The sequence below is a fragment of the Drosophila serrata genome, unplaced genomic scaffold, assembly GCF_035046125.1.
Source record: "Drosophila serrata isolate PLE 108 unplaced genomic scaffold, ASM3504612v1 contig_167, whole genome shotgun sequence".
NCBI classification, from domain to species: domain Eukaryota; kingdom Metazoa; phylum Arthropoda; class Insecta; order Diptera; family Drosophilidae; genus Drosophila; species Drosophila serrata.
The window spans coordinates 25,505-52,630 of NW_028257065.1; the positions used below are offsets into that span (position 1 = coordinate 25,505).

At 38.6% G+C, this 27,126-nt stretch overlaps 1 protein-coding gene and 1 non-coding gene across 4 annotated transcripts in view; both read left to right on the forward strand.

The window, feature by feature from the left end:
* Positions 1 to 10,203: 10,203 nt before the first annotated feature.
* The window catches only part of DCX-EMAP (Doublecortin-domain-containing echinoderm-microtubule-associated protein), a 48,264-nt gene continuing 31,341 nt past the window's right edge, over positions 10,204 to 27,126 (forward strand). Inside the window, exons 1-2 of one of the 3 annotated variants that reach the window (XM_086827393.1) lie at positions 10,204 to 10,795; positions 13,132 to 14,296. In XM_086827393.1, the coding sequence (XP_086683519.1) occupies positions 13,415 to 14,296 (882 nt within the window). In that variant the 5' untranslated portion in view covers positions 10,204 to 10,795; positions 13,132 to 13,414. Of the gene's footprint in view, positions 10,796 to 13,131; positions 14,297 to 25,874; positions 26,144 to 27,126 lie in introns of those variants that run through there. The other 2 variants (XM_086827395.1, XM_086827394.1) reach the window with 2 other exon arrangements.
* Positions 26,644 to 26,716, forward strand: TRNAK-CUU (transfer RNA lysine (anticodon CUU)). The gene has a single exon. It is a non-coding gene; the product is annotated as a tRNA-Lys (tRNA).

Below are 27,126 nucleotides of genomic sequence, written 5' to 3' on the forward strand. Positions count from 1 at the left end.
CTTATCACTGGCACCAGCTCAGGTGTGGTTGGCTCTGGGCAATCACTAAGAGAAGTTATTATTTCTTTTTGAACCATAATTATAGCGAAAAATTAACAGATTTATAATTATATTCGGAGACATATGACAAGTGATGCAAATCTTTTTTTCTTTACGTATTTTTTGCTCTTTGGTGATGTAATTCCCAAGGATGTGTTTGTTTTTACTTAAAAACTCTTAGCACTTAAAAATATGTAAGTCTTATTTCAACACCTTTAAGAAAATTAAATGTTTGTAATAAATGATAAATAATTTAATATAATAAAACCAGGAAAAATGTTTTTTATCACATTTATTAATTTATTCTCTCAACCCCAAAATCTTTCTCTCACTTTAAGGTGCAGCCCCTTAGGGTATATACCAAGAATATTTTGATTATCCATTCCGTCGGCGGCCATCTGGGCCGTCTTAAGCCATTTCAACGTCTAAGACAGAATTAATAACATTATGCAAATTTCAAAAACCGACCCATAAATCAACGCATTGAATTTGCCATGAAATAAATGCGTGCCCAAAAGGCAAATAATGGCAGAGTCATTAGATAAATTTATATCGAAAGGCAAACAAACAGCGGCAAATTGAAAGAGCGACACAAAAACAAAAAAAAAGAAAAACACAGACAGCAACAAATGTGAAGATAAGCGGGGAAAATCGATAAGAACGGGCAAATTGAAACCGAAAATTTACAGTAATCAGCATAATATAGAAAACCGCCATTAAAATCATTATGTACCAAGTTTAATGCCAATTTATGGCTGATTTCAATTTAAGTAGCGCCACCAGCCACCAAGAGGGGGAAGAGTCCTTCCTACAACCAAAAAAAAAAAAAAACAAATATATAGAGAATACACACAGAAATACACCAAAAACCTGCTGGCGTTAATTTCCAATAAAAAGCCGCTCTGCAAAAAGTAATTAACAACAAATTACGAAACCGTTGCAGGCAACAACAGCCGCAAACCAACACACTTAAAGCTAATTAAATTTTACGCTGATTCGCGTCGAACCCCTCTCGTTCCTCTACAAAAACCAAACCCATAACTGATTGTTGGCAATAACGACAGCCGCAGAGAGCCAAGAGCCACAACACATCTGCTGTGGGTCCTCGACAATAATGTGTATTGGTAAAATAAACCCATCAAAGGATATCCTCTCAAAAATCTAAAATAAAATATAAACAAATCATGTCCAACCATAAGTTTCCCTCAATGATTTACTTCTAAATATACTTTCCTCTGGTTAATTAAAAACTTCTCTTTAGGGTTTTCTTCAAATTAAAATTATACATTTTAGTAAACGCATTTCTGTTCAAAATTATAAACTTGTTCACACATTTTCCTTTGCTCTTTCTCTTTAAAATCAAAAAAACCTTTAACAAAAATAATCAAAATGAAAAGCTAAACATTTAATTTACAAGAAAACTTCCTTTGCCTTTACGTCTGCTCTCTCTCTTGGCAAATGAAATCAAATAAATTAAGCGATGACCAGCAGCCAAACACAATTTGAAGCCACCTAATTGATTTGCCAATAAAATTCACAAAACTCCAGCCGCAGTTGCCGCCAAAAAAGGACTCGGAAGGACCCGTAGCCTGTAATTTGTAACTGGCCAACTGCAAGAGCCAAAGTAATTGACACACACACACAAACCCTCTGCACACACACTACACTACAACACACACACACACACACACACTGGCGAGCAACCATACATATGCACATTAATTACCGCAAAGTAAAGGAAGGCGAAAAGGTGGGAAAGTCTGGCAGGAAAACTCTATGACGACACCGACGCCTGGCCGAAAAACCATTGGGTAGCCCAGCGATGCGAAACTAATGTGCAGCGGTCTGTGGAAATGTCATTCGTGTGCAATTGTTGCTCCGGCCTCATATTGCCCTTTGGCCATTTTCCACATTACAGAGCCCTGCGATCATTGGTTAGATTCATAGCTCAATGGAATGTGTGTTTTATGTGGGAATTTGGAGAAAATTTGGGAACACGTTGAGATAAGGAGATATTGTATATATTTATTTTAATTGAGATGAAAATAAGAAAAGGAAAGTTACTTAGGGAAGTGAATGTTTATATACCCTTGCAGTTTGCAATTAAATTATAAAATCGTATGGGAAATCGATTATAATCGCACTTTTTAATCAATATTTTTGTTTGGAAATTCGTTCGACAAATCAAATCTTAAAAATCTCATAACTCGGCCAAAAAATGATACATTTCAATTTGGAAAGCTGTTTTGTTTCAGTTTTTATAAGGTTATTATGCATACTTAGCTTAACATTTAAAGAAATTCAAATTTTTGCAAATTTTTGAAAAAAAAAACTTGTCTTATCTTTTTTTTTTTAATTTTGAAACATAGAAGAAAATTTATTTTTTTAACCGGAGATGGCTAGATCGATTTGGCTGTTGATTCTGATCAAGAATATATATGAATTATAGCGTTTGACAAAAATTATTATACCCTTTGCAAATGTATAAAGATTCATAAGAAAATAAATTCGAGTTATATGGAAAACTGATAATTATACTGGTAATAATACATGAAAATGATCCATTTTACACGACAACCTTGCAATAATTAAATTAAATACTTTATATGAAGTGATCTATAACATTTAAACAATTTTACACACACTTTTCGTGCACTAAAATATTGCTCAATAAGAAACTACCGCCATTAAGCCACAAACTTTGGGTGCAAAAGCTGCCAAAAAGTTGACCATTCGTTCGTGTGAATGCCACTGCGAATGCCTTTTCCCGGTACCCTGCAGCGCCAATTGCAATCATATTAAAAGCACAGAGAGAGGGGGAAATTCCATTCCACCGTTGGAAAAACATTTGATGCCGGGAAGCGCGAATGCGGAGTGGAACATGTGGCTGCCTGAATGCGGCATGCTGCATGCCGCAAGACTGGTATAACCGATCCCTATCCCAATCCCCCAGACCTAAACTAATCACGGCTACCCATCAACTGAAAGCGGGGGAAAAAAAATAAAAACGAAACCAAAAGCACCGAAAACCGTAACACTTTGCCCGCCATTTGCATTTCCCCAGGAAAATGCCGGGCAGAATTTTTCCGGAAAGAGCAACTGGCTCAAAGCGAAACGGCTGCCAAATGCTAATTTCCTGGCTGGTCATTTGCTTTATTAACGACAAAAGATGCAGGAAGCATCAGCCTTAACCCATTTTTGAGGGAAAATAAAGTCAAATAATAAATCTTTAAATTAATTTAAAGGCTTTAACAAGAAAAAGGGAATAGTAGGAGTTAAAATTAATATAAAAGTTATGTAAAAATGTGAATAAAATATTAATTCTAGTTTTATATCCTTATATTTAAATTTGTTCCCCTAATAATCAATTCTTGATATAACTTCCATGGGGTTAAACAAAACTCTCAAGTTTAAATTAAATTCAAAGATGCAGGATGTGGCGCTAAGTGCACTCTCCCCGTCTCCACTCCGAGCTTTGCATAACTCATTAATGGCGAAAGTTTCTCTGGTGCTGACACTATCTGAGATGGTGATAAGACCCCCTTTTTGGGCCACAAAGGACATTGGACAGTGGAGCCACCCAAGACCGAATTGTAGATCCTGCAGGGAAAGAGTAGTCAGGTCAAGTGGGGCATTTATCAGGGCAGAGCAAAGCAGATTGCACAATATGGACGGACGCATAAGGCACATGCCCATCATCATCAGCATCGGCATCATCATTATCCTGGCGATCATGTGCTGCATGTAAGCAACAAAAATTAATTGTGCCCACATGCAACAGGAAGCAGGACCAACCGAATCGGATCCAAGCCCTTGCCGCAAATGAGAAACTTGGACAATCGCATTCACACATTCTCGGCCAGAGACAATTGAAACTTTTTGTTCGAGGACGAGCACCAGGATGAGAATGAGAATGGGAAATGGGAAATGGGAATGGGACGGACGACGACGACGAGGAGGACAATTCTGTTCTCATTCACATTTGAGGACATGAGCTTTTCTTCTTGGCCGGTCAGTTTGACATGCGTTAACATGAGTCCTACGTCTCCGACTCCTTCACTATTCTTATGTGCCAAAGCATGTGTTTGTGCACTTAAAAAAATGGGTTTAAACATGTATAAATGTGTCAAGTAATAACAAAAATACTACTAATACAGTTAAGCTTTAAATTAGCTAGTAACAGAACTCTTAAGTGGCTTCAAACTCTATCTAATTCAACTCTATCAGGTTTAAATGCAACAAATATTTATATATAATCTTTGTTAAACATTCTCAAAAAGGTAATTAAATTAAAACAGTTACCCATTTAGATTTTCCTAGTGCATATATATGCGTACATATAAGTTGGCCAAGCTGTTGGCCTGCTTGTGGTCGGTTTGCCTTCCAGCCATATACCCATCCATTCATTCATTTTGACATGGCAGCTGCCTGGTTGGCCAACCTCACACTCTCCCCTCATCCTCTATATACATATGTGGCCCATTCCGACTACCAACTTCCAACTCGATTCCTTTTCATTCAAAGAACTCTTGTTATGCTCGCCCTGCTTGCGGTTTTGAACATGGCCAAATGCAACAGCTTCGATGGGAACACAAGGTGGCGGCTTGGAGGACGATGGTTGCGAGTTCGAGTGCAGCTGAGTGGCAAGACAAAGCCAGAGTACATTGGGAAAAAAATATTCATAGAATTTATAAGGCATTTCTTTGTAATATTTAAATAAGGAATCATACAAGTTGGCATTAGAAAAATATCTACAAGTGTTTAATAGGTTAATAGATAAACATACTTCTGTAAAGGCTGAAGAAGGTATTAATTCTTTAGATAATTCTACCCATAAGTTGAAAAACAATATTATTAAATGAATTCATTTTAATATTTTTTTATCTTTTTGTAATTATTATTTAAGAGCTGATTTTTAATTATAATTGCCAAGGTTAAAACATAATTAAATGATCAGATCAGCAATGTTTAGATTCGTCTCAACAATTTAAGCTCAAAGATTCCCCTTTTATAGTTCAAACCCAAATATTTATAATCTCCCATCTTTCCATATTAATAAAACTAACTTGAAATTGTAAATTATTTTATGATTATTACTATCTTTTTCCCATGTGCACTCATTGTCGCAACCATAGTCGAAGTCACTGCCGTCGCAGGAGTCGCAGGACTCGCTATCGGAGTCAGTTTGAGTGCCTTTGTTGCGGTTCATTCAGTTGTATATGTATGTATGTGCCTGTGTCCTTACCGTGACTCGTTTCTTGGCTTATTGCTCCTGGCCTGGCCGGGTCCTTGTCGGTTCTACACTCTGTCCGCACTGTTCTGTCGCCTCATCGGGGCTGTCGCATTCTTCAATGTCTCCTTTTAGTAGCGTCATGGGCTTCATACTTTGTATTGAAAAGTTTTCGCGCGCGACTGACATCAGCTGAATGCGAAGACTGCCTTTTCCTCTCTCTTCTCCACATATACAACCAAATATATATATATTCGTGTATATATATATATATATTTTCGCGACTTGGGAAAACTTTGGCTTGTTGCGGATAACCCAATATAGTCACTCGAGTGTGCAACAAGAAGATCTTACATTGTGATGGCAAATTGAACACATTTAAGCAGCAATACTGATTTTTATTTGAATAAATTTTGATTGAAATTTGTTTGTAACAGGGGAAGGTAAAATAATGAGGTTATTTTTCTAATAATTAGAAAGATTTTTAAGGGGTTTTTGTATGTATATGTATTATTAAGATATGATCATAAGTACGAATTTATTTTGCACTTGTTTATTATCATTTCAAAGGTTAAAAAATTGTCTTTATAAATAAGAAATTATATGTACTTCAATTTTAACTAAATTATAGAAGAACTCTCTTTAATTTGAATAAATAAAATTATAGAAGAACTCTTTTTAATTTAATCTAAATATCATATTTGTTTAATGCACATTACTTATGATTTCGTATAAAAAAGTCCACCGATTTCCCTTTAAGAAACCAATATTCCTTTACCAAACTTTGTATGTTGGGTTTAATTTTTTGGACACTGCCGTCCAATGCAGTCAATGTCCCTCATTCGTCCCTCTTTTATCCTGATTGTGTGTCTGTATGTATGTATCTGTGTCTGTGTGTGTGTGTGTGTGTGTTTGTGTGTGCATTGTCCTCGTTGCCATTGTTTAATGGTCACATTAAAAATGCCTCATTGTTGGCTCTGTTGTCGTTGTCAACTTCTGACCGCGCCCTTTTGCACAATATTTTCCACTGCATTTTCTACGGCCTGGCCTCTACCCTCCCCCCCCCATCTCCTCCTGTCGCCCCACCCCCCTCTTGCTCCTCTGACGCTTTTCCTTTTTCTTTTCTTTCGGCCACGGCGCAGAAAAGTATGCAATACAAAATGCATGCCGGCGGCATTGGACTTTTTAGTGGCTTCCATTGCACTTTCTGTTTACTCGCACACTCTCTGTGTGTGTGTGTGTGTTTGCACGTGAGTACATTAGCTGAAAATTTAAGGTGAGCACGTGTGTGTGTGTGTGTGTGTGTATGCTCAGCTGCCGCACAGTGGGCATTTACAGCAAACAAAACATCCTTTTGTGGCCATCGACTTTCAGTGAATTCTGGCGCATTTGCAGGTGCCGCTGCAGTAACAGGAGCAGCCGTTAGAGTCCTTCATGTGAAAAGGACAATGCCAAAATGGCAACAAGGTGCTGCAGCCTGCACTTTTCCACCATCCAGCGTCCCTGCTATCGGGGTCGCTGCAAGAGCTTATTATGGCAGATGGCTTTTCTCTATGTTAAACAGTGATGCTTGGAAACCTAATCCCATAACCAGTTGTTAAGAGTTCTTAAGAACTTTAAAACTGGATCTTAAAATCTATAATAATAGATCAATTATAAAGAAAGTGTTATATTCCTTGCCTATATATAAATATATTTGTATTTAAAATACTTAATATAAATAAGAGTTCTTTAGATTTAATATATTTTAAAATGTATTTTTTAAGAATATAAATATTAATCTAAATACTCAAAACACTAAACAGAACGTTGAATAACATAATAAAATTTTCTATCCAAATTTAAAACTCCGAAATAACTAATCCAAAACGGAAGCGATCTCTTCTTCCGGGTAAAATGCCAGCACAGCTGCCATGAAACCTCTTAAGTTTGTGTGTGTACTTTGATTGTGTTGGCCCAAAGGAAAGGAAGTCGGTGGTAAAAAGGACTCCAATTGGCAACAACAAAAACAAAAAAGGAAGCTTGTTTGAGTTGTTAACTGATGTGGGCGTGGCTATATTGGCTCCTCTAATAGTTTGTTGTTTGCCTGGCCGCTGGGGAGGAAATGAGATAATTGAAAATTATACTGCAAATAATGATGCTGCTGCTGATCGAAGCTAAGTAAGCTTAAAAGCCAAAAGAGAGGGAAAATTACGGCGAAATTGCCAATAAAGTATAAAAAGGGGGTTAAATTTCGATTTATCGAAGCAGAGATAACATTCAGCGATTTTCCGACGATGATTCAATTGTGGGCACTCGGCTTGCTGAAATAATTAAACCAAAATATGGATTTTCATCCACAAATCACGCAGCCAGCCGGAAATGGCATTAAAATAATACATTAACTTTACCAAAACGTTGCGTCGTTCCCGCCCACGTTTGAAACACAAAAAATGTGATTAATTTAAAAGAATGCGAAGGAGAAGGCGACGTTGAGAGCTCACAAAGTTATTAACAGAGAGTCGCCTACGCCTAATACAAATCACGAGTAATAGCATTGTAATAAAAACAAATTTCCCCAAACGTTTGGCCTAATTGTACCGCCATGGAAAAAAAACAAGAGAAAAATGTAAGAAAAAAACTTGGAATGAAAGAATTACCTCCGAAAAACCCCCTCAAAGTCGGCATAGGAATTTCCTTCTGTGGGCGGACTTTTCGCGGGGACTGTTGCTCGTGCGGCCAGCGTGACACAGAAAATTTCACAGCCCGGCCAAAAGCAGCAAAGAAATCCCCCTCAAATTTTGTTTTAGCCCAGGAGTTGCATGTGAGTGGCGCATAACCATCACCCCCTTGGACCCCTCTATGCCAGGACCTCTTCCACTGCCATAGAGCTGAGGGTCCTGCCAACGACTAAGGCGACGACAAAACACACGAACATAAACCCAAGTACACAATCGCTGGGCCACACACAAACACCGACGACGACGACGACGACGACAATATAAACACGATAAGCAAAAAGCTGCGATTTCCCTTTAGGAGAGCGGACTTTTCCGAAAAGGGGGGGAAATGAGGAGTTAAGTGAAATCGGGTTTGAGTTTAGCCACTGTGGTAAAGGTTTTGAACATTTTCTAAGAAATTTTATGTTGAATGGTAAGTAACTTGTTAATTATTTTATATATTCCATTAATATTTGTTCTAGAGATAAGAAGCAGAAGCTTGCCAGGAGCGCAAACTTGGGATAAGAATTCTCTAAAAGTGACTTTTCCTGAAACAAATGCATATCCATGTATATCGGTCAGAAGACTGAAAGTATGTGAAGAAGTCATTTCCGACCCTATAAACCATATATATTCTTGATCAGCATCAATAACTGAATCCATCTAGCCATGTCAGGGAGAAAAATACATTTTCGGACTTTTTTCGAAAATTTAAAATTTTATAAGGGGTTACATCATTAAAATTGTCAAAATTTGACAATAAATTGAATTTTTCAAATTTGAAAACCCGGTGTGCAGATTTGTTAATCTAGTAAAAACTAGCATATATCTGCTCTCCGAATTAAAATTAATGGTTTTTTGGCTTAGTTATGAGATTTTAAAACTATGATTTTTGGGCAAAATTGCCTGTTTTTATACCTTTTTTCAGGATCTTATAATTTTATTAAAAAACTGACAATAGCATTAACAAACGCAGTATGCAGATTTGTTAGTGCAATAAAAACTAGCACAGAAAAGCTTTCCGATTCAAAATTAATGCAATTTTGGCTGAATTATGATGTCCGGAAAACTTTGATTTTTCACAAAAAATGGTCTGTTTTTATACCTTTTTAGTGGGTACAGTTTAAATCAGAAGCTTGTAATACTGTGAAGAAGTCATTTCCGACCCTATAAACCATATATATTCTTGATCAGCATCAAAAACTGAATTAATCTAGCTATGTCCGGTTAAAAAATAAATTTTCTGAATTTTTTCGAAGTTCTTAAAAATGATAAGGGGTTACATCGTTCTTTTTAAAAAAAAAATTAACAAAAACCGAATATTTCAGGTCTGACAGTGATTAAGATCTATAAATACTCTGATTTAAATGCAAACTGCAATGGCTGCCTGAATTAACTATAGTTCCTGTAATATTAGATATATTGCACAATATTTTTAAACCCAGAAAAGATATAAAATAAGCTATAGCTAACCTAGAATTAATCAAATTAAACCCGTAGCGCCTCACCACAGTGCCATGCCCTGCAGGGGGTTCGAAGGGGTTAAAGGATTCCCTTTAAATGGCCCTGCAGAGTGGTCATAGTAAACATTTTCCTGGCCTGCAGCTCCTTGGAAATGGCTTTAAACAGCCAAGACTAAGAATATCCTTAATCAATTGGTCAGAGCCAGGAATCTCCTCTCCTGGCCAGGAATAATTAGAGGAGCTGGCCAAGGCACCCCCTTGCTCATGGCTACGCCCCTGGTCAACGGTGCAATGGGTAAGGTAAAGAAGCCAAATGGTTAGGAGCACCTAACAAATGGCCCCCTAGGACTTTCCCTCTACACGAATGTGTGTGTGTGTGTGTGTGTGTGTGTGTGTGTACAAGTGTATGTGTATGAGTGGGCTTGCGGTTTTCCTAAGCAGGGCACAATTAGTGACGGAGAGGGGTAGCCCCACCTTTCTGGGGTGGGGTGAAATGTTGTGGAGTTGGGCAGTTAGCCCCATAAGTCAGTCACTCACACAATGGCGAACGTGTAATTCGATTCGCGGGAGAAAGAGTAGGGAAAAGGCACTCTCTAAGAAAATTGGCTGCGTCGCCGAGGAAATTTAGAGTGGACAAAAGGCAGCGAGGGCAGCACGGAATGTGGCAAGAAGGGGGAAAATCGGTGGCAGTAGCAGCAGCGGCAGCGGGAAAACGCCAACAGCAGCAGCAGCAGTAGAAGTAAAAGCCAGCAGGCAGCGCAGCTCGAAACACAATTCAAAAACACTTTGACCGGCAAAGTTGCCACACGGAATTTCTTCTTGTGCATCCCGCGGTAAACGCCAGAAAAGTAAGCAAAAGTTTCCGCACTTTTGTTTTGCGCCAAACTTTCTTCTTACCAAAAAAGGGAAGATGTTTTAATAAACTCCAGCCATCGCCATCGCCATCTTGCCATCTCGAGTTCATTAAATTTGATTCAAGTAAATGTGTTTATTCGTGAGTGTTTCCCTCCCCGCTCGATTCAGACAGGATCCCCCCTCCGAAAGTGGACACAATTGCGGCTGATTGATAGGCAATTAGCGGAAGTGGCTGAGAGGCAGAGCTTCGGGGGGGCAGCATCCTCTGCTTGCAACAACTGTTTGTGCATAAATAACCCAAAGCAACAAACCGTCGGACCCAAGTGTCATTAACCTAATTGCCGCAAAAGAAGCCACAGCGCCACTTTCGCCGGACGAACCCACAAAAAATAAAAACAAGAAATATACAAAAAAAAAAAAAGAAATCCACGTCCACGGCCATAAATACGCGAAGCAAAAGGGAAGCAACGTGCAACGTGTTGCAATAAAAACAAATTTGCATAAAACAGGTAAGGCAGCCAGCCTGAAATCCCCCCCAAAAAATAAAAACAGGTGAAAAACCCCAAAAAAAATCGGTTGTAAAAAAAAGAGGCTCTGCCAGCAAGAAATTCCACCGCTGCCAACAAATATTTATTTTTTGTTGCAATTGTAAAATACACGAAATTCCAATGCAGTGAAAAGGACTTGGATCCTGGGATCCTGTCTGTGTGTGTGTGTGTGTGTGTGTCTGAATGGTTGTTAGTGAGCTGAGGGCTCCTGTGTATGTGTGTGTGTGTGCATGAGTGTGTGTGAGTGCAGAGTGGTCAAAGACACAGGAGACCGATGCCGATGCCACTTAAGCCGGGAGTCGTCGGCTTGTTTCCAGCCGTCTGCAATTTTACGGTGCTTACCACCAAATGCACTGCTCAAAAAAAGGAGGGGGAACTGATATATAAAGAAAATATAAATAGTATCCAATCAGAATCAAATAAAAATATAAGAAGTACCTGATCAGAACGTTTTATTTAAAATGCTTCTATTCAAAAATTCTATTAAAATGCTTCTATTCAATAAGATTCCTTTTAACTTCTCGAATAAAGATAGAGTATTAACAGCCATGCCTAAAAGTTAATAAAATTGATTTAATATTAAGCAGTTTAAGTTTTAGGGCTTAAAGTTGAGAACTTTCTCGTATTATACCCAATATAATAGCACTTTAAATACCCTTAATTCTATCTTATAATTTTAAGCAATTTATTTATAGCTTAAATAAAATAATAACTTTTAAATAGAAGGTGAAATATGTGAGTTCAGTCATGAAATACTCTAAACAATGCCATCCTTAAAGCATGTAAGCATTTCATTTATTATTTTTTAAATAATTTATAGAAAGATACCTCTCTTAAACAATCTAATCATTATTTTTTAAACAATTTTAATATATATTTTTTAGCATTTTTTATAATTTATTAAATCATCTCTTAAAACTTCCAATACCCAATTTCGAGTGCACATTTTTTTGAACGTGTGAACACAGCAAATAGCAAATGCAAGGCAAGGCAGGGCAAATAATACGCGATATTTTCGGCCTCTCCAGCGGAGAACGCGGAGCAGGTCTGAACTCTGAACCCTGAACCCTTTCCCCTTCCCCTCTCAACCATTCCCTCCCTATCCTCCATCCCTTTTGGCCCGCAGAAGTGTGAATGTTTGTAGTGCCCACGCCGAATGGTTGAGTGGGGCTCTTCGGTCTCCGGTCTGTTTACCGGGACAAAGGCAGTGGCAAGTGCTGCTCGCCGGACAGCCCATTGAATTGACCCATTGGAGCAGGGAGCGGGGAGCTAGGAGCAGGGATCAGGGAACAGCCAGGAGCAGGGACCAGGGAGCACTGGGTGCAGAGACCAGGATTCAAGAGGAGGGACTCTTGAAGAGCCCCTGGGCAATGGGAGCATATTGGACACATTGCATCGAGAGCTCGTGGCATATCGATTGAGCAAAAGGGTGAGAGGACATGGGTAACAGTTGATATTTCTAAGTGCAGTCCTTGAGACGGACAAGAGCAGGAACACATGTACAATTTGTTACCGGTTTATGAATGAGGCAATTAGGGAAAGGATCTTTACAATAGGGATAACTGATAACTGAATTAAATAAAGAGTCTTGGAAGAGGAAGATTTCTTCTAAACTTTCTAATCCTTCGAAAAGAAACTATAAAATATTTCAACTTTATAATTTAATAATTCCAGTTTTAAGTTAGCCGCTCAAATAATATATTTTTATATCATGGCTTAAAGGCGCATCTTTAATAAATTATTTGGTTTTTAACGCGAGTCAGTTTCTAATTTAATTACTTCAAAAATATAAAATTTATAACAGTAAAATATATTTAAACATTAATATTTTTATATGATAATTTTTTATTTTACCAAATAACATTTTCGAAATGTCATAACTAAGCCAAAAATGCTTTAATTTCAACTGTTTTGTGTTAGTTTTTGTTAGGTTAATAAATCTCCACACTTAATTGAAAATATAAGCAAATTTCAAATTGTACTAATTTTTGACAATTTTAACGATGCAACCCCTTATAAAATTTTGAAAAATTTTGGAAAATTTTATTTTCCGACCAGTCATGGCTAGATCGACTCAGCTTTGGATGCTGATTAAGAATATATATAAATAAAGAGTCGAAAATGACTTGTTCACAGATTACAAGCTTCTGACTAAAATTATAAATATAAAGGTATAAAAATTGCTCAAACTTTGTTTATAATATCCAATTCCATAATATTTCTAAAAAATGCTTTAAAATGAGGTGAGATTCTTGAAATCAGTTCCAAATCACTTTCATTATATTTCTAATTTGCAGCTAAGAGCTCCTTCCTTGGCTCCGCGCTGGACAACCAGCGACTGTGGGCGAAAACGAAAGCTGAGAGGGAAAACTCCAAGAAAGTGGCTTTCCATATTTTTTTGCGCTCCACATTTTTGCATTGCGTCGACGCGACGACGCTGCCCTTAGCGATTCCTTTTGACCACAACAAACCCAACACGCAAGGTGGGCCCAAGTGAGCCAGGTGAGCCAGGTGAGCCAGGGAAAGTGCCTTAAGAGAAACCCCAGAAGTGAGTGCTTGTGAAACACCAATACCAGGACAATGTCTCACGAAGAGAACGACGACTACATGACCAGCCTGAGCCAGGCCCATAACATGGATGATGAGGTGGATGTCGGTGGAGAGGGAGCAGGCGGAAGCGGAGGAGGAGGAGGAACTGAAGCCAAAGCTGGCGATGGCCTGGCAGCTGGCAGTAACGAGTCCGTTCTGAGCGGCCAAACAATGCCACAAATTAGTCCGAACGCACCGCTCGAGGGAAACGTTTCGCCGCCACCGACGCAGCCCCATTTGGATGATAATCTCCAGCACAACGGACACGGCAACAAGAACGGACACGGACACGGACACGGACACGATAGCAACCGCAGTAGTCCTGCCAAGAGTCCCTCCAAGCGTCCTGTATCCTCCAGCTTTCGGATTCAGAATGCCCACGATGATGATGATGAGGAGGAGAACTTAGCAGCCGGCGAGCAGCTCGATCGCCAGGTGCCAGACTACTGGCAACAGCGGAACGGTGGTGGAGGAGCAACCAGTGGCCGCCAGAGTCGTGCCATCAGTCCCGGTTATCCGGACAATATGAGTGAGACCTCGGAGCAGCCGCCGGTGGTGCCGCTGGTGCGTTCCAAATCCCGGCCAGAGATATCGAGTGCAGCGGCCGCACGTTATAATAATCTCTCGTATTGGAAGGCACGCCGGGTGGTCTTCTATCGCAATGGGGATCCCTTCTTTCCGGGCGTGGAACTACGCTATAGACCAGGACGGGATGTCACCTCACTGGACAATCTGCTGGACAAGATTTCACCCAAAATGGATCTGCCGCGTGGTGCACGCTATGTCTTCTCCATGGACGGGGATCGAAAGTACCATCTGGATGAGCTGGAGGATGGGGCCTTCTATGTGGTCTCCTCGTTCAAGGCCTTCAAGGTGAGTCCAAGATTTGCATGCATTGCATTTTTCATAATATAATTTTTTTTTTTTGAGAATTTTAAGTGAGTGTTTTCACGTCAGCGCAGCAAAATCAATATAAATTTGAATATTTTGGTATAATTTTGGTGAGTGTTCCGAGTGTGTGGTGTGTGTATGTGTGTGCTGGGCATACATAAAACTATATACGAGGTTTCAGCGTTCTTTAGTTAGTTTTTTTTTTTTTGCGGTCAGCGTCCCACTCCAAAAATGGGTGAGAAAAACTTGGTCACTTGGCCTAAAAATCAAAGGCGTCGGCGCCTCGCCTTTTGGCTTCTTTGTTTTGCTCACTCTTCCTTGAACGTCCTTGGGGGGGCTGGAGTGGGCGGTGGGTGGTCGGTGTGGCTTAGGGGGTTCACATTTTTGCATGCAAGCACTTTCCTTTTCTCTCGCTCTCATTCACTCACTAACTCATTCACGGCACTGTGGGAGTTTTGCTGGCTAAGGGAAAACAATACCAACAATTAGCACGAGCTGCGGCCTGGGACGAGGGCAAAGTCTAGAATTAGGTCTTAGCTTTTTATGGTCGAGCTAGAGAGTTGGCATACTCGAGAGCTTGCAAAAGTGGCTAAGAGAACGGGCTGCTCTTAAGGAACTTCCAACACACACATATGTTATGGGGGGAAAAAAGTAAAACTCTTCAAGGAAAAATAAGGGTCAGCTGGAAGTCTATCGATAGGTCTATCGAAAGGTTAAGGATAAGGTTTTAAATCAGAGTTTGTTATAAGAATTTCTAGAGACAAGTATTAATATGTATAAACTTACAACAAGTATAAGTTTATAAGTTTACAAACATTTTCCCTCTAGGATTTGTTGCCTAATACATATATCCTACTCACTTTGAGCTCTAATTTTAAACTATATTCTAAAATACTTTTCTAAATGCTATTAATAGATATAAACTTATATAGAACAATTTACAACAAGTATAAGTTTAAAAACTTTTTCCTATTAAGATTTGCTGACAAAGAGAGGCTACTTACTTTTATCTAATATATTAAATTAAATCCTAAAATTCTTCGCTGAATTCTTGACTTTATTTAATCTTCCTTAGAAATAAAATCACAAACCTATCAATCTATTTTTCCTTCATCTTGTCTATAAAAGCCACTTACTTTTCTTGGCCCAGCTCCTGTTCACAATTGTTGATTTTCGCATAAATTTCAATCATTGCCTTTCGCTCAGTCCTGTCCATCGCTTCTCAGCAGATGGCCTAAAGGACCGGCTTGGCTTTGACATCTGGCCAAAAAAAAAAAAGAAAAAGAAAAGAAAGTCCGCACAAATCACAAAGTACATGGCAGCATGCGGGCGCAGCAATCAAGTGTCCGCACACCCTGCATGTCCTGTGAACAACTATTGAAAAAGTTTCCACCTTTTGTGGGTTAAGAGAGGCTGCATTGACCAGCGGGGGCGTGGCAGCAAGCCATAATCGATAACGACCAAGTCAAAAGCCAGCTATGCGTCTAATGCAGTCGCCAAAGTCAGAGAGAGAGAGGGTTGCCTAGTGCCCAAGACAAAGACTGGCTCTAGCTTAAAAGAAGTGGAAAAAATAGAAGTAGAAGCTAGCACACAGTACTCCAAGCATCCCCCAGAACCAAACGAGGACTCACCAGTTTTGTAGATTCTCCTCGGGGCTCCTCCTTCACGGCAACCACTACGACGGCTCCTCCAACTTGCGAGTTGCAATGGCAAAGGCAATTTCGCGCCTTGCCCGCGGCTGGCAAACAAAAGCACAGCATGGAACATGCACCAGGCACTGCGAAAAATATATCAGGGTTTTATATAAAATAGATTAGAAATTACATATATTTTTTTATAATTAATACGACAAGATCTTTAAGCTATCTAGTCACCCAACGAACTGCCATTGAAGGCAAGGCTTTAATACTTTAAAATAAACTTAGAGCTCGATTTCTTTTGCCTTTACAAATATTACAAAAATATTTAACAAATAGATTTCCATTCCCTCTACTTCCTATTGGAATTTCTCTAAAATTTTCTCTTAGTGCTAGACTCCTTGCCTTTTCCCCAGCACCATTCAAAATCAAAACTTATGATGAGCCAGCGGCGCTCTCCTCGGCAACCAAAAGGGGCTCCACCAGGATCCACCGTTGTGTGTGTGTGAGGTCGCGATCCGCAGGCTCCACGCCGTGGTACAAAAGGCTACAAAGAACAATGGTCGGGGCCTCATATATACACATCAAATTGGGGAAAATGGGAAAATGCATAGAAAATCATCCGGCACTACGGGCAAACTCACGCGAAAAAGGCCAATTTGAAAACTTGTGGCGTTTCACTTAGGGAAATTAAAAATGTATGCAAAGTCCACTGAGGAGGCCAAGGGAGAAGTACAAGCGGGCCAGCTCTGGCTAATAGTATAAAAGAAAACTGTTTACAAAATCATTTATGATAATTTATTCAACCAGGTATGCGTGACGGCCATCCGAGCAAAAATTTGAATGATTTTTGGGTGCAGCAAATTGCATTAACCTTGTCAAGCTCAACAAATAATTGCTCTACAAAAGCCAGGACATGGAGTAGGTGGAGTGCGCTTCATGCTCACAGTTTGTAATCAAAATTTAAATTTCCAACCAACCACCATGCTGTGAAGGTCGATGGGGGGTGGAAAAGAAACAGTGGGCTGAGACAGAGGAATTTCCACCAAGACAATGGGAGCGGAAAACTCTTTCGGGTACTCCCAGGGCGAAACACTGTGGAAGGGATTAACGAGCATTAATGGAATTTGTTAGCCTTCTTCGAAAGGAATTCAAGTTTCCTTTCTCTGCTCTGCAAAATATTTTTACTTTTCATATTCTTTTAATTTGTTTAGGGCTTATATCTTCAAGGGAAAGCATGTCTTCAAATTAAATAGAAACCAAAAGGAATATTGTTGAGATGCTAGGAATTCCTAGGAAACCTTTACTATTTTTATATTTAGATAAATTCATCCCTCTTTTACTCCAAGCTGAAACTATTAAATGCTAAATATAGTTTTACTAGATTAAAACTTTGCCTTGATTTCTTGAGAAAAATACAAAACAAGAGGAAAACTGTAGGTTTATTTATTAGCCCACAAGAAGTCGGCATAAAATAAAAATAAAATTGTGTTTTCTATATTTTTATTATTCCCACAACATTGGAAATTTGAGCTTCCCACAGCTGACCCCACAGAATTCCATTTGAAACCAATTTTGCAGTGAAAGTAATAGTGAATCATGCAATTTAGTTATTACAAAACGGAGAGCCAATGTTTGGGCTTTCTAGAAAATGAATTAAGATTGCATTCAAAGAGATGGAATTTTTTTATATTCAACTTATTTTTCCACCCTTTACAACACCCACATTCTCCCCCTGAAAAATAGCTGCAATGCAATTTATAAATTCCTCTCTTGACCCCATTTAAATTCCATTCCTGTGCTGACCAGTTTTGCTATGAAATTGGACATATATATCAGGCAATTTAGCAGGCCCGATAATGCCACTGTGCCATAAATACGCCTTAAAGGTGCAGCACGCCAATTATGAATGATGGCCAGGACGGGGCTGCACCCAAAAAAAAGAAAAGAAAAGAAAGAAATAAAGGAAACGGTGTTGGCCAAGAAAAACGGACACGCAGAGCCGCAGAGAAATTAAGATTTTTGGCACAGACGTGAGCGGCATGCCAAAAGAACAAAAGCCAAAATGCGGGCATGCAACACGCAAGGTCAGCGACGGTGTAATTAACTGCATATAAAGTGGGCGGACGCCAGTGGAGTGGGCGGTAATCGACCAGATTTCACGTCAATTATTTTTTTTTTCTATTCCCACCAGTTACCTTTGGGAGGGGAGAGAAGAGTGGTCGCAGCCAACTTATGACCAAACAAGCTGCAGTGACATGTGAACAAGATTAAGCCCAACAAACCCATGTGGCACGTGTGTATGCCTCTCTCTCTTTCATTTTCCGACTTTTCCCAGCCCCCCGAAGACCGCAGGAAAGCCGAAAAACTTCGGACTTGCCTTTGGGCTATAAAGCGTTTGATAAATTTCGCTGCCATTTACGTGTTGCACGCGCCAGGGATGTGAAATGTGGATGAACCGGTGCTCGGGGAACCCCCTGGGTGTGGGTTTCCCAGATAGTATAGGGGGGTAGTGAAAATTCTCCCCTCTAGGTGCTGACGAGGGGACCGGGGACAGCTGTGTCCGTTGACTGCACCTGACGACATAAATTGCGCATTTGCGTGGTCGTGATCCTTTTCACTTACAACGCCACGACAAAATCTCAGTTTGCCGCCAACGACACTCTGGCAGCCCAACCTCTTTTGCTTCACCCACATTTCCCTTTCCCTTTTACCCCTTTTTCCACCTGAATTTTCCGTCCCAGCAGCAGCATTCGCACTCGCTTTAACAAAAGGTGCAGGCCACCCGGGCGTATGAGTAATGCGCGTTTGGGTGTATATGACGCGTCTGCTTCACAATTACAAGAGCATTTTATACTCAATACCCATTGAAAAGGATTGAAAAAGGAAGTTAAATCCTCAACTTGTGAAATAAAATATTTATCATTGAAAGTTGTGTTTATATGTTTTAAATTAACTAAATTACTTATAACGTTTTAGGTTTATTTAAAGAGATTTTAAATAACTAAACATTTGACTTTATTGAACAAGTTTAACTTTACTAAAGCTTGTTTATATTGGCTCATTTAAAATAAATAAAAAAGGTTGGACGTATTTTTAAAATTAAATCCAAACTCAATTTTAACTTTATAGCTATTTAAAAAGGCTTGTAAAGCTAAACAACATTCAATAAAAAAGAAAACTAACTAAAATCGATATTTAAATACTCTTGCAGTTTCCAATTGAATTTTAGGTTTGATTTGTAAATTATCAGATTCCTATAATTATTATTTATGGCTATAATTATATTACAATTTTCTAAAAAAAAATCATAGTTTGAAAATTTCATAACTCAGTCAAAAAGGCATTAATTTAAATTTAAATTTAATTTAATTTAATTTCCAATTTAAAAAATTAAAATTTTTATCAATTTTAATGATGCAACCCCTTATCTTTTTTTTAACATTTTGAAAAATTTTCAAAAATGTATTTTTTGCCCGTAAATGTCTAGATAGTTTCGCCTGTTAGTGCTTATCAAGAATTTATATGATTTTATAGGGTCGGAAATGACTTCTTCACTGCGTTTCAAGCATTCTGTCTAAAGTTATAATACCCCTGCAAAAGGGTATAAAAATTAAGCATCACTTTATAGTCCATCACTTGCTGGACTCTCTTGGGGACTTATCCCGGTTGTTTGCTGCTGCTGCAATGATTTTTTAATTGCTTGACACAAATATAAACACAGACTCACAACCTCGTCCTGCTGCTGCTTTTTTAAGCCTGGTGCTGTGAGTCCTGTGTCCTATGTCCCGTGTCCAGTTCTGTTGTCCTGCGCTGACTCTTCGCTGGCCGGTGCCTTTGTGGGCTCATTTTAATGATTTTCTGACTGCGTCATCAGAGGCATGCTTGATTTACATTTTTGAGTTGTCCGCCCGGGCAGCATTACGGCTACTGATTGCATTGACAGTTGGTACACGTAACTGCTGCAGAGCATCAGGATATTCAGGATATTCAGGGGATTCTGAAGCAGCAGGAGAGCAGCAAGGGGGATAAATCGCATCCTGGCCACTGGATTTTTACCGTTTAATTGGCGCCTTTCATCGCATTCTTAATTTGTTGTTCGCTGGCAATTTTTTATTTTTTTTTTGTTCACTGCACTTTTTCATTTAAAATTGTTTGCCAATCAGGGTCGAATGAAAAGGCCCAGAAATAATTGCTCCGCTCTGCGTATAGATTCGATTATTGAAAAATTACATTACTTTGATTAAATGGCTTTTCAGGCCAGAGAACAATAACAAACAATTTGTGTCACGCCTCGGAGACTAATTGAAGTCAAGTTCAAATTGAGTCGCCAAATTGTTGAACAATATAAACGCATGTTTGCGGATATGTATCATGGACAAGAGTACTATATATATATATATCTGATTCTGTGTGTGTTTATTTTGGTGAGCACATAATGAAGGTGAATTCATAGTGCTCTGGGCGTAAATGTTATCTCAGAGGAGCAGAGGGGAGGTTTGTAAAGTTGGCAATTAGTTAATAAGGAGAGAAATAGTAAATCGCAGGTAGGTTTTATGAGTTTCCCTTTAGATAATCTACTACTTTAACTACTATTTGTATTACTATCAATGGTTATGATAAATAGATTATATAAAATAGTTCTTTACTTCGAATGCAATTAGGGGATTTCATTCGAAGTAAAGAACTATTTTATATAAATAATAAATAAAAACTCCTTATAACCTTATCCCCAGTGTTAAGCAATTTCCATGAAATAAAAGCAACTGATTTCGCAATAGAACCTCCTATTCCATCAGCTAATTATTAGACACAACTCTCTAATTATGCTTGGCATCGTCTTATATGTTCAAAGGATTTCCCCAACAATAGATAACCCAAATTAATCCGTATTATTAAGGATCATTTAACCTCGAAGAGGACTCATTCTTTGGGAAAACTCTAAGGCCTACCCACCAAAGTAATAATTATGTGCTTACATATGTATGGACATGTGTATATAGGCTTGAACGCGTCTATAGCCTTAAGGCGTTTTGCAATTATGGCAAAAGCTAGGGCTATGAGCCATGGAAACGTGGAGAGAGGCAGAGCCGTGAGATTTTGCTTACGTAGACGCCTATTAATATTACGCATTCGCCGTGTTGCAGGGGCGCATTGGCTCGGAAAATGTGACCCAGACCGCCATTGTTGTACGACTGGCGACTGATGTCCTTATTATATATGTATATGTATAGCGTTGTGTTTTCCTTCGGGCAGGACTCACAATTAGAAGCATCTCCAGATGCTTCCCACAACGCAATTGCGGGTCCGGGATTTTCGTAAGGGCATTAATAAAGCACTTTAATAAATTAGTCCAACCGAAGCACTTAAGCGTCTTATCAAATCAGAACAGTTGCATGCCGAGGCTTAATGCACACACATGGCCACTGAAGCGGTGCATAAATATGTGAATATATATCTTTATATATATTCACTTGATCCTTCTCATTGCGGTTGACATTTAAATTGCCCGTTGTTGTAGTTTGCGGCCATTGAAATTGCATTAGCGATGCGGGGAGAGGAGAGAGGAGGAAAAGCGGCACACAACCGCATGTGAAAATTCCTATGAAAATATGTAGGTGTTGAAATCGAAAAACAGCCCCGAACAATAATAACAATTATTAAAAACAATGAAACACAAATGTAAAACAATATTACCCATGGCCAGCAAGCCAGACAGCCTTTTGCCTATAAACACACACATGGGTTAATGTAGTACAATGGGATGATTTTGATTTTAAGGAATGAAAATTGGTTATAAATAAGGAGATATATTTAAAGTTTGATTAAAATAAGAAATACTTCAAGAATCAAGTATTTTATTCTTATAAAATGCCTTGCCTTAAGTCACTTTCTAAGCCTTACTTAACAAGTACTCAGCTAGCTATTATTCCTCTTTAATACTTAATTACCCAACTCCCTCAATTATTTATTTTCCCTTCATGAAATAGAAATTAGATAAACACTCTTATTGACTGGGAAAACCCATGTCCTTTTTTCATTTTCTCATGCCTGTTTGTTTTGACTTCTTCAAAGCACTTTTCCTACCAATGTCCAGTGCCCACAACAATGAAAATATAGTTGTGTTGCTTTATTACTCGCGATTTTCCCCCCATTGTCCACACAATCGGGCATTAAGCCACCCACACACACACACCCACACACTCTGACAATAAAGGACGTGCCGTGTCCACAAACCAGTAAAAGGACCAAGGCCCTCGTTGAGCATTTTTCCGTATAAACATGACAATTTAAAACGCATTACAGTGCGGCAATTAATTAAACTGTCATTGGTTTGCAAGATTCTGAATCGTTTCGTTTCGTTTCGCCGCGCCACAGAGTCAAAATAAATTGTATACAAAAAGCGCGCGCACAGGCGAACACAAATATTGCATTAAAAAAGGGGCCAGGGACTGGCAACAGTAAAGCATTGCGTAAATTTATTGAATTGTAAAAAGAACATATATCAGCGTTTTTAATTGCAAACAGCAGCAAACCGAGGGATACTGGGAGGTTAAATAAATAGCCGAGGACAGTTTAAGCGACGTCTGGCCCTTTTGGAGTATCAATTTGGATAGGAGCGAATGCCACAGTGACAGGAACTATAAAAGTTTATCGAGTGAGCAACATAAAAAGGGTTGGAGCTTATTTGCGCCTGCCTCTATTATTTCCAAGGGGAACTAGGATTGGCTATTTAAATCATCGACGAAGCTCTCGTTTCTCCTTTTCCCCCATTTAGGAGAGTGCCACTTTAACTGGTCCATAAATGGCAAACGACTTTTGTTTTGTTTAAGATGAGCTGTAATAATTTCACTCGTTTTACTACTGCTTCCTGCCATAAAACAAAATTAAAATATATTAACTTGATCAAAAACAAAAGAGAAAGAGAGAGAAAGCAGGGAAAAGTTTTTGGCTGCATGAAAGCCAATTTATGCTGGCCCTTGGCAACTTTTGCCAAGATCCAAAGCCACAGCCGCAGCCGGCGAGGAAAAACTTAAACCAGAGCCAAATGACAGTAATTAGAATTTGCAGAAAAATATATATACACATATATTTTTTTCTTGTAGCCCCTTTTACTTATTTTGGCCATTTGTTTATTCGTTCGCCCTACCGTTTGGCAACACGGACTCGGTTGTTGCCAAAAAAGGCAAGTGGCCAACTGGCAGCAACTGTTGTAATAAATGACAACAAATTCCCCGCAGAAAATGGCAAGTCGACTAAACGGTTCGGTGGAGAAGGGGTATAAATAAATAAATTATTTACAGGCGCTTTTCTAGACCATTTTCCAGGGGTTTAGGAATGCAGGCTGGCTCTTATGATATTTTCATAATTCTGCCACTGACGTCAGTCGCTTTAAACTATGCAAAACAACTCAATTCAACGGACCATGGTGCTGTAAAGCACTCGCCAAACATTCTTCGTCACAGGGCAATAAAACACAGGCCTCCCTCTAGTAGGGAAAATGGGGGAAAATGGAGGCCTGGGCGGTTGGGAAACGTCTTCAACTCGAATTGATGGCGCTGACTACAAATTCGACTTGTGTGTGCTGGTGTCTGTCCGTTGTTCCGCTAATGGTGAAAGTTGTCAAGCGGCTCAAGTGGTAAAAGTGGAAGTACCCCGTCCTAGAATAGTGTCCAGGGGATGCCAAGGGTTGAGAGGTTCTTCGGGGTGGCAAAACTTCCGTTGTTTTTCCACATAGACAACAACTTTCACTTGGGCCAAACGATGGCCCTATGCTGCACAAGGGAACTAAAATGTAGTTAGCCCGATAAAAAGCACTATAGCGTTGGCATTACTCTTCAAACTTTTTATAGCATGCTAAAAAAAATTGTTAAAATGTGGTTTACTATAAAAAGTAATTTGTAACGTGAGGAAAATGTTTGCAAAAAAGGCACGGAAATTTTTATACAGATATTAATACAATTTTAATAATTATTAGCAGCTATAAAAGCCACTCTTATTTAAACCACAGAAAGCTGATCGGTTTACAAGATAAGAAACTATATTTTCCCCAGAAACTTTTTATATATACTTCCAAGAAAAGTCCTTAAATTATACCCCAACTCTAAATATTTTAATGAGATATGAAACTAAATTTTCCCCAGAAACTTTTTATATAGAATCCAAGAAAAGTCCTTAAAGTATACCCAAACTTTAAATATTTGTGATATCTTGAATATTCTTCTTAGAAAGTGTTTGTATTTACATAATCTTTATTCGCAGCCATCCATTATTTCCTGAAGCAAAACTTTCTCGTTTTACCTGACGCAGGAATATACCTTGCACCATTTTCCACCTTCGCTTAAACAAGCAAAAAGCGTTTTCCACCCATTGTGAATGGCACACGTCGTCAAACATATTGAAAAGTTTTTAGAATTTGCAAACAGTTGTCCCGTGCTGTCAGCCACAGCGTGTTTCTTAGCTGCACTGAGGAAAAATCTACCCAATAAATAACTTAATGAATTTTTAATGGGTGAAATCTTAAAGTTTGTTTCTGAATATTGAAGTAAAACATAAAACAGATCCGTATTAAAATAAGTAAATAAAGAAAATTTCTTACTCAGATGGTTTATAATTATTTTTAATCTTATTTTGAACTATCTTAGTAAGCAATTTTCTTTGTTGTTAATGTTTACATAGCTTTTGACTGTTTTAAATAAGTACTGAAAATAAAATAAAAGCCTATTAATTAAGTCTAATTATTTCCTATTATCGGTAAGCAATTTTCTTTATTTTTTATATTTAAAAAGCTTTTAACTAATCTACATATATAAAAAATGAAAATAAAATTAAGGCCTATTTATTTTTAATCAGGAATTTGTAAATTTAAACCGCATTTTCTTAGCAGTTAAATAATAAATTTTGCTCTATTGTAAGTCCTGTTATCATAAGTTCTTAATGGAAACCCCTCTCAGATATGTTACTTCCTAAACTATACCAAAATTTCTTGCTGTGTAACAAAGAATAAGGAGTACCGGAGGCAGAGGAGCCCGCTGGTCACGTCGTCGTCGTCGTCGTTGATGTCGTCTGAAACTTATGAGTTTTGAAATGAAAACTGGTACAAACGGAAATGCAATTGAAACGTCGCCATTGTTGGTGTACCCTGTACTTGCTGTTTGTTGTTCCTGTACCTCTTATTGTTGTTGTTGTCGTAGTTGATGGCCTGACAAGTTGAGAGAGTGTGAGTGAGTGTGCGAGTGAGTGTGTGTGAGCTAGAGTGACTGTTGTATGAAGTTTTTGCGCTAAGCTATTTGGAAATGCCATTAGACCATGTCACAAATACACACATACAGGCTTGACGTGTCAAGACGCTTCTTCTTCTCCGTCTTCTTCTTGGCCGTTTTTCCATTTTCCAACCAAATCGTCCTTTTCCCTCCCCACCAACCCCAACCCCTTTTGTTTATGTTTATGTATGCAGTGCAATATTTTGCGTCATATTGTGTGCTGCGGTTTGGAAAACGCGCCGCTGGGAAAACTTTTTAGCGACTTTCAGGACTTTTGAGAAGGACCGTAGGCACAGTTTGGTATCTAGCAGCGGCTAATGCGGTTACATGGCAAACTCACTGCTGGCCACAAGAAAAAGGACAACAATTCGCGACAAGGACTCTGCTCCCACGCACCAAAAGCAATCCCATCCGCAATCGCAATCATCGAGGCAGCAATTTAATTTCCGAAAATATGCTGCCTCCCCGCATCAAATGAAACATTTGTGTTTGTTATTTGTGCAAGTGACATTAATTATATCAACGGTGATAAATGCTTTTTTATACGGACATATTATTCAAATTACGGCCAAAAATAAAAATAGCATAAATAAGCAGCGACAAGGCAACCTTGGCGCATAAATCAAGCCGCAAATTGTCACGTGCTCTAAATTCATTTATTTCCCAATCCGAAACCAAGTCAAGGCGTGTGGCCCTGCCAAAAATAAAGCCGAAAAACTAGGCTAAGTAGCCACCAGAGAGAGGAGGTGTGTGTGGTGTGTGTTGTGCGTGTGTGACTGTAATTGTAATAGCAATCGACATCGATGTACGCCGAATCAACCACAACGGAGATGACCGCTTATCCGGCCAGAGAGCCGCCGGAGAAGGCAACGCTGCGGGATTTCTGGGCCAAGGAATCGGCTGTGAATGCATTCCTTCAGACCTCACATGTAAATATGCTCGTCTTTATATCGGAATCTAATCGAATCGAATCGTATCGATTGTTGATCAAGCAGGGGGAGCTGGGGGAGGGTAGAACAGCAGCCATTATACTGCGTAATCAAAAGTGTCAACATTTTCTCTTGGCTCTGCCCACACCAAAAGCAATCTAAAATCAAATGGCGTACACGCAATCCAGGATATACACTGGTCTGCAAGTTAAGGGAAATATATAATATAGTTTTTGTTTATATATTAACTAAAATAAATTTAGTCAAAAAAGAACAAGAAACTTGTACCTTATAATAATTTAAGTTTCTTCACATTCTTGTTCTTTTGTTTATAATTGTAAAATCTGATACATAAATATAAACATATATACACGATCTATGCTTTACTTTCCTCAACATTATTATTCGGAGAGTCTATATTTAGCTTCTATATTTATTCTTCTATTTTCTATAATATCGCATCGGATCCTATCTGAACTCTAGCGGATTATATATCCAATGCCCGGCTAGCTCAGTCGGTAGAGCATGAGACTCTTAATCTCAGGGTCGTGGGTTCGAGCCCCACGTTGGGCGAAATTATATTTTTTTTACTAACCTTTATTTAGATTAATATATAACAAAGACATTTTCTTTAATTTAATTTACATAAATAAATCAACAGTTTATTGAAATCTAAATTAGAAATATGAAAAAGAGTAAAGAAACTATAATTGTCATTATAAACCCATCTAATAATAAAATGTCTCTTAGACAAAATAATTCAAAATTTACAAGAAATGTATTGTTATAATTAATAATATATAACAATTCAAATTCTGCAACCTTATGTTTGAAAAACAAGTCAAATATAAAAATAGCGTCTGAGTATATCTAATCTTTTTATATATTCAAAATTAATTCAGTGTTATTAAAGATCAAGAGTAATATGTTAAGATATAAATTCAGTCAAAAGTCTGAAACGTAGTTAAGGAATCGTTGCCGAC